Source organism: Psittacula echo (genome assembly GCF_963264785.1).
Source record: "Psittacula echo genome assembly, chromosome: 21".
In the NCBI taxonomy this organism is placed as follows: Eukaryota; Metazoa; Chordata; class Aves; order Psittaciformes; family Psittacidae; genus Psittacula; species Psittacula echo.
In genome coordinates, this window is record NC_137757.1 from 6,683,087 (window position 1) to 6,690,938 (window position 7,852).

The 7,852-nt window shown below is 53.3% G+C and overlaps 1 protein-coding gene across 2 annotated transcripts; it reads right to left on the bottom strand.

The window, feature by feature from the left end:
• Positions 1-3,456: 3,456 nt before the first annotated feature.
• On the bottom strand, positions 3,457-7,706 carry NCDN (neurochondrin). Of its 2 annotated transcripts, XR_013958266.1 has the most exons (7): positions 7,558-7,706; positions 6,192-7,178; positions 5,746-5,972; positions 5,342-5,566; positions 4,990-5,132; positions 4,203-4,715; positions 3,457-3,505 (listed from the first exon to the last, which is right to left on the bottom strand). XR_013958266.1 is itself a non-coding variant. In XM_080632328.1 (6 exons), exons 1-6 carry the CDS (start codon positions 7,651-7,653, stop codon positions 4,279-4,281), a joined length of 2,115 nt encoding a protein of 704 aa, XP_080488454.1. In that variant the 5' UTR covers positions 7,654-7,706; the 3' UTR covers positions 4,050-4,278. The 2 variants fall into 2 exon arrangements, 1 of the variants encoding a protein (XP_080488454.1); XM_080632328.1 differs by lacking the exon at positions 3,457-3,505 and having other exon boundaries at positions 4,050-4,715.
• Positions 7,707-7,852: the final 146 nt, after the last annotated feature.

Here is a 7,852-nt window from a genome sequence, read left to right on the forward strand (position 1 = left end):
TCCCACAACGCAGACCTCTTTGATTTCCAGGTTTAATTAACAATGCTCATTAAATGAATTTTTATTCATTTCTTTTAATATTACCCTGCCACCTGTCTTTAGGAGGCAAAGGCTGATCATTTATTCTAATTTATTTCTATTAAAGATAGCATTTAGTTTTAAAGATGGCACTTCAGTTTTAAATTGAAAGAGGGTGAATTTAGATTAGACATTAGGCAGAAGTTCTTCCCTGTGAGGGTGCTGAGGCGCTGGCACAGGGTGCCCAGAGAAGCTGTGGCTGCCCCATCCGTGGCAGTGTTCAAGGCCAGGTTGGACACAGGGGCTTGGAGCAAGCTGCTCTAGTGAAAGGTGTCCCTGCCCGTTGGAACCAGATCCATTGCATTTCCTGGGAAAAATTGGATTTGACATGCTGTATTTTGCAGTTATTTTCCAGTTCATTCTTCATGTTCGCTGCTCATCTGGTCCGTATAATGTTGGTCTTTATTTATCTGAAAGAGGTGAAACTGTGCAAAATCCATGCACCAGCCTGCATGTGGGATCCCAGGGCAAGCAGGAGGATGCTTGTACAGCTTTAAGAGTATTTTCACTCTCTTGGTGATGAGGACAAGTTAACCCCATGGGTCTCTCATGGGCAGGAGGCAGCGTTAAGCCACAGCAGTGAGGATGAACAATTACTTGCTTTAACCTGCTGTCCCAAGGTCCCAGGCAGGGCAAAGGACTGTCACACTGGGTGCTGCACACACACTGGTTCTGTTACTGGTTCATCACGGCCAGGGCAAGTGCTGGGGGTCATCACAACACCGGGTGCTCAAATGCAGTTCCCCACTACCTGCTCTTTAGCCTCCCAGGTTAAGGACCAGCTGTGCTCGTGTTTTGCTCTACCAAACACCCTTTGTGTTTGCTAATAGAATGACACGACCGTGTCGAGGTCCTCAACATGAGAGCTGTTCCCTCGCCCCCCGCTATGGGGAGCACTTATTGTCGTTCTGGGCTAGGTCTCCACCCCAGGGACCACTTGTTGCGTTTGCACCCAAGCCAGAAATCTCTGGAAAACTGGTTTTGTACCGAAGTTCCCTAAGCTGCTTCCCAGTGATCAGTGCCTCTGTTGGCTCTTCCTTGAGGCAGCAACCTCTGCTTTCGGAGGTCAGCAGTGAAACTACCTGCTGAGCAGGGCAGTAGGGACACAGAAGCAAGAGCACGTGAGCACAGGTCTCTGCCCCAGCCAAAGGTGAACTGGTTTTACTCCAGAAGCCCGGCTCCCATCAACACCTTGGAGAAATGTGGGCTGCACCTATCATTTCCCACATCTCCTTCCTGGGAATCCAGCTGGGGAAGGAAGGTCCTTGCTATGGGGCTGGAGAGCCAGGCAGGGCTTTGGGGAGAAGGATGGGGACCTTTTCAAGGGGAAGGTAAGGAAAGCGGCAGCCCCTTGCTGCTCCTCACCACCTCTGACACATCTCACTTCATGAGGTTTGTGGGAAGGGGCTGCACTAGCAACCACGTAACAGCCTTACGAAACATTTACTTTTATTGCCACTGCTTTTGAGGTGATGTGAATAAATGCTGTAGGATAATGTATGCTGTGGTGGGGTTTGCAATGGTGTTATGACATTTGAGCTGCCAAAGTGAAATGGAATGCGCATCTGCTCCTCTGGAGGCTCATCCAGCTCATCCAAGCCACGACGAACGATCTCCTTATTCCTGGAGGGCTTGTCCTGGTGTTGAAACTGCACTGGGAGATAAAGCACAGTTTGCTCTGGGTGTTGCTGGCTGCAATTCCACTCTGTGCTGGGATCTCAAAGCGGTGCGGATGACAAGGGATGTTAGGTGATGCCTTTCTGGCACTGGAGCATTGATGCCACAGTGGTAAATGATGCCAGGGTAGAACTTGTAGCTGGGTTTACAAAGCTTGGGGTGGCCAAGGAGTCACCCCACAGCCTTTGAAGCCTTGGCACCATCTCCTTAGCGCAGGGCTGAGCCGTGCTGGGCACGCCAGGGCCTGCAGACTGGCACAAGCAGAGCCAAAGGAGGCACCCACATGGCAGGGGGCCTTCACCAGCACCCATGCTCTCCCTTAATGAATGTGGTGTGCTCCTGCTGTGAGAGCCAGGGGCCTTGGGGAGGGACAACAGCCTTTTAGGGGTGCTCAGTCCTAGAATGTGCTTGGAAAGTGGTGTTCCAGGACAAGAGGGTGGTGATATGAGGATATCACCACCCTTCCCTGTGAGGGTGCTGAGGCGCTGGCACAGGGTGCCCAGAGAAGCTGTGGCTGCCCCATCCCTTGCAGTGTTCAAGGCTGGGTTGGACGGGGCTTGGAGCAAGCTGCTATAAGTGGAAGGCGTCCCTGTCTGTGGCAAGTGTTGGGGCTGGATCAGCTTTAAGTTCCCTTCAACCCAAACCAATCTGAAATTCTATGATAGTGTTCAAGGAGCCCCCACATCTACAAACCCACGTCTTTGGGGTGCTCTTTCTCACACCTGATGGGACTTGCCTTGGAGAAGCATGAGAATGAGGGTCAGGTGCTTCCCAGGCACCTGCTGGTGGCCAAACCCCAGTGCCCTAGGATGTGGGGAAGGATAAAACAGAGAACTTTGCTAGGCTTTGGTTTGTTCCCACGTAGCCTGCTTGGAGTTGAAGACAAGCAGTTAAAGGCCTCTGGGTTTGGGGCTGTTCTGGTCTTGGATAGGGTCCTGCAGGCCCAGGCTGGATCTCTGGTCAGGTGTTGTGGAAGCTCCTACCACTGCCTGTGGGGATGAAGGATGGCCAAGCCAGCATGGAGAACCACAGCGAGCCCTGTGCAGTGCTGGGAGGGAGGAGAGCAGAGCACCCTCCTGCTGATACAGGTGCCTCTCTCTCATTAGTACTAATGAGAGTCTTTCCTTAACAGGAATTCCACACCCTTTGACCAGAGGCAGAAGAGCACACAGGACCAGGAAGAATGGAAGGTAAAGCATTTGAGGATTGGGATGGCTTTTCTGGCAATCTGAAACGTGTTTCTGACTCTTCCAATGCATTGCTGTTTCCCTGTGGTGCAGGTCTGAGGTGTTCCTGGCAGGATGGGGACGCTCTCCCAGCCCACACTCATGCAGTTACGCTCTTTTCCAAGGCCAGGAGGCTCATTTGTGTGTTTGGCTTACATCGCTGCCTTCTGGGAGCATCCACCTTTGTCCCAACTTGCAGGAACTTTTCTGAGCTGAGCTGGAAAGATCAGAAAGATCCTTTCCCTGAGCAGCAGCGGCTGCCTCCTCTCCAGCTGTGTTTGCTTTCACAGAGCTAAGGATCTGGTACAAAGCAGGAATACACCCAGCTCAGTTCTCCTTTTGAGGCAGCTCCTTGCTTGATTTCCTCTCAGTCAAACGATTCCACAGCCCCCTTGCAGAAGTCCTGGGGACAGCCAAGTTCAGCGTCTGGGTCTGGCAGATCCAGCTCCTGCGAGGCTGCTGCTCCCAACTTGCTCCTCGACTGACACCTGGTGGAAAGCTGCAGCCCAGGTTGAAGCCATCGCCTGGCAAGAGTGGAAAATCCCATTACATCCCGTCCCTGCAGCCAGGGAGCCCGGGGAAATACAAATCCCTGCGGCTGTGCCATGTGTGGGTGCTTAACAGGGAAAACCGGGCCATTTCAAGTGTGCTGTGAAGGGTTTCTAAACATACATTTGGAATTATAATAATGATCTGGTGTCAGTCACAGATATGAACAGAGAGTTGTTGTCCCACAACACAGTGCAAGGGCATTTGTACAGCTTCCCATTGGAAGGGGACAGGTCTGTGTCAAGTTACAGGGAGTTATTCTCACTGCCATCAGTAAATATTAAAGCTGTCCCTGTTCCTGCTTTTTGCAGGCTTCTATGTGTAGTGCCAAGTTACTTTACTAACAAAGACATGTAAGCCTCTGACATAAAGTGATATCCTTGCTGTTACAAAACTGGGAGTGTGTTAACGGCAGAAGCAGGCAACCTCTGAGGGCCCTTGGCAGAAATAAATCCCAACACTGCAGGAGTTTGAAAAATAAAGCAACAGAAAAACGTCTTTAATAATACACAGGCTGGTTTTGAAAAGAAATAGAGAAAGAGGGTCAAGTAGGTGTATGTCAAAACATTCTGAGGCAGCAACAGTTCTGTGCATCAGGTTGGGCAGTGCTGAGCTCTGCCACATCACTCTAGGCTTAGAAAGTCTGGTATCTGAATGTGATTTTGTCCCCACCTGGCACCAGAGTGTGGGGCAGACGTTGAACAGATCCTGTTCTGACTGCTCCCCACACCAGGGTGCTGCTGGCTCTTCACTTCTCAGACAGACACTGTTCCAAAGCTGCCATACCATAGAGGTTGGCCCACTCCCTGCCATGGTGTGACAGGATCATGTCCCTGCAGGGCTTGCTGGCTCTGGTCAGCTCCACCAGCACCCCCTGGAAAGCAGCGATGAGCTCAAAGTCCACTGAGGCTGCAGCAACACGGGTCAGGAGCTCGGAGAGCCCTTCCAGCCACCGTGCCTGGAGCACGGCTTGTGGCAGCCAGGGGAAAAGTGGGATGCAGCCAGCCAAGGCCTGCATTCCCAGGAACCAGAGCTCACTGATGTCAGCCCAGGCACTCATGTAGGCAGGCGACACGGCCAAGGTCAAGCTGTCACTGTCAGGCTCTGCTTGGGCAGTGTGGGCCTGGGATAGGAAGGAAATGGCAGCCCCAAAGAACTCCTTGGTACGCTGTGTCTCCTGGAGAGCTGGAAGAAAAAAGAACTAATTATTCGATACAGAGCACCCGTAAGTGTCTCTGTCTGCAGCAGGGCTTTGGGGAGAGCAGGACACCCTCCTCCGGCCTGAGAAAACTCTTAATCCCAGCGCATCAGCCTGATGAATTTGCTGCCTATTCCTTACTCCATCAGGCTTTTGGTTTTGCCACTTTTCCAACTACAAACTGGACCTGCTTTCCTCATATTTGCCTTCTCCAGCCCAACCAGCCAAAGTGTCTGATTTGCCAATGGGAACTCCTCCTACCTGTGGAATCTGCAAGGATCCTGGCCATCATGAGGCCCAGAGTGGCAACGTTTGCTGCTAGAGACAGATGATCCTTCTGGGGCAGCAGAAGTGGAAGAGACTTCAGCAACATGTCCATCAGGGAGGAAAAGGTTCTGTCTCGCCTAGAGAGAAAGCAAAACCTGAGACATGCTTCCTGAGCAGAGCCAGAAGCACCTGGAAGTGTCAAGGTTAAATGCAGCACCAAAACCGTAATGTAATTGCTTTTGAAAAAGGAACATCCCTTCTTCAGCTTTGTGTTAACAGATCCCGTGAGCTCACTTCACAGTGTCATTGGGAAGAAAGAGGGCGCAAGCTCTTGTGGCTCCGTTACCTGATGAGGTCTGGTGCTGTCACAACCAGGTTAAGGAAAATCCCACACATAGTCTGTAGACTCATTTCAGTGCTTGTCAGTGGAGTCGGGGACCCAGGCTTGGAGGTCAGCACCTCCCACTGACGGAGGAAGTAATCACACAGCAGTGCTGGTGCCCCTTCTGAGATGAGGATGTCCCGGGGCCTGTCCTCTGCTGTTAAATGGCAAAAGCCAGGTAGCAGAAACCTGGAAGGGGAAAGAAATTGGGAGCATGAGGTTGAATGAGTCTAAGCCCTGCATTTAATCCAGCTGTGGGGGGGGGCGGGGAAAGGAGCCATGGAACTGGCACTGCAGGGAGAATGGAAAAGAGAAGATTTGAGCAGGTTTGTGCTAAAATGCATCAATTCTGTGCTTAAAATACATACCTCAGAGCATCTTGGGATAAGCCAGAGCCCTCGGTGCTGAGCAGCTCTGGCTGGGGAGGACTCCCAGCTGAGTTGCTCTCTTTGAAAAGCCTTTTGGCATAAAGAACAAGGAAGGGCAAGAGCTCGCAGATTTCGTGCTTGAGGGATGATGTCTCTTCTGCCATCCAAGCTCCAAGGATTCGAACAGAAGCAAAAATGAAAGGATCTTGTAGCTCCTCCTGTTTAACCTGCATGAAGAAGCAAGCAGACAGGAAAGGATGTTTGGGCCACTGTCCTATCGAGTTGCTGTAGGTATGAAAACTGCAGTGGGCCCAGATGCAGAGTTTGCTCTACACAGCTACAGCCACAAGCTGCTGAGCACCAAGTAAGCATCCTGGTTAGCAGCTGTCAAAGCCTCCCAAAGAAACCCACAAAAACTTGCTCTTTGCTTGCAAACCCTGCATTACCTGCCTCAGGTAGAATATTACAGCTCCAAATGCCTCCTCCATGATCCTCATGAGCTGCATTTTCTGCACCTCCTCGAGCAGTGGTTTCTCTTCTCTCAGGCATTCCTGGATCCCCATCTCAATAAGGACATAGCAGGCTGTTACCACTTCTTTCTTCCCCTCCACCTCCAAGGGATCTGGCTCCTCTAGGGTCAGGCGGACCTCCACACAAGCCAAGTTCACCAACAAGGCCAGGAACTTGCTTCCAGCACTGCCTGCTGGGATCCACTGTGACCCATAGGCCTGCACGAGGCAGGCAGCGAGCTTGAGGGCAGGGTCCCGCTGTGACTGGCTGAGTTTACTGCCCAAGATGTTAGCCAGCCCTTTGTAAAGCCTACGGAGGCACTCAGAGCCCTGTGGGTCCTGCATGAGTGGTGGTGACAGGGGGATGAAATGAGGCAGAACCTTGCACAGCTCAAATTTGGTCATGTCTTCAGTCTTGAGGAAATCATCGGAGAGCTTGGTCAGCACAGCCAGGAGGTGTGGAGCATCTCTCTGCCAGCACTTCTCCTCTGCTATGGCCAACAGCCCCATGAGCAGAGCCAACGCACGGTCAGAGCCATAACTGCAATTCACACAGGCCTGGCACAGGGCAGACACTGTCCCCTTGGTCACCAACTCTCTGGGCCCCCTGGTTGTGGCCATGACAGCACTGAGGCACTGGTACACATCATCAACCATGGATGCGCTGTCCGGATTGCACGGGGAAACCAGGATGTCATTGAAGGTTGGGATTTTGTTCAGGATCTGGGAGTGCGCTGCTAACTCCGGATCGGTGCAGAAGCATGCCAGCAGAGTAAGGCCCAGCGCCCGGAAGGTGTGATCGGGGCAGCCCGGTGGGGGCTTTCCAGACGCGAGCAGGCGAGTGGGGAACGTGAATCCAATTGCATCAAAGATCTGGCGACGGGTCTTGGCATCTACTTCTCCAGCTCTGACTGCTTTGGTCACCTGTAAGGCAAACCAGGGGTGAGCACTGCAAGAGGCTTTGCTGAATTTACAGGGTTCAACAGTCAAGTAAGAAGCCTTAAACAGCTTTTATCAGTGCAGAGAAGCACTCACTGAGCTGGGCGCTTGGTCTAAGTGCTAATGGGAGCTTTACCAGGAGGTTTTGGGAGCGTGGCAGCACTCATGGACCCTCAGCGCACCAGGACAAGGCCGGGTTCCTTCTGCCTTGCTGATGGGACCATGAGGGCGCTGAAGCGCCGCGCCCCGAGGTTCCCAACGCCGCTCAGCCCCGACGTTCGCACACGCGGGTTTCGCCTTCCCCCTGCCCGCTCCGGAGGCGATGGCGCCCGCGGCACCGCCCCCCTCCGCCCCGGTTCCTTACCAGGAGCAGCGCTGCGAACTGCTCGCTGTCGTTCCTCGCGTCCCTGAGCACATCGAGGCACCGCCTCAGCGCGGAGCTGCCCGCGGCCTCGGCCATGTCCCGGCGGCCGCCCCACGAACACGGAGCGGACACGGCGGCACCACGATCCCTCAGCACCTCCACGGATGCCCCGCCCCGTTCTGCCTTCCAGCCAATCCACGCGCGGCTTCCGCGCCACAGCCCAACCGCTTGCCGCCTTGTTGGGCGGTCCCTGAAGCCACTGCCCCTGCGCGGCCTGTGGGCAAATCCCCTGTGG

Coding starts and splice junctions, on each gene's coding strand:
- NCDN (XM_080632328.1), bottom strand. CDS start 7,653: ATGGCCGAGGCCGCGGGCAGCTCCGCGCTGAGGCGGTGCCTCGATGTG. Junction 7,179..7,557: donor AGTTCGCAGCGCTGCTCCTG/GTAAGGAACCGG, acceptor TTTGCCTTACAG/GTGACCAAAGCAGTCAGAGC. Junction 5,567..5,745: donor TTATCCCAAGATGCTCTGAG/GTATGTATTTTA, acceptor TTCCCCTTCCAG/GTTTCTGCTACCTGGCTTTT.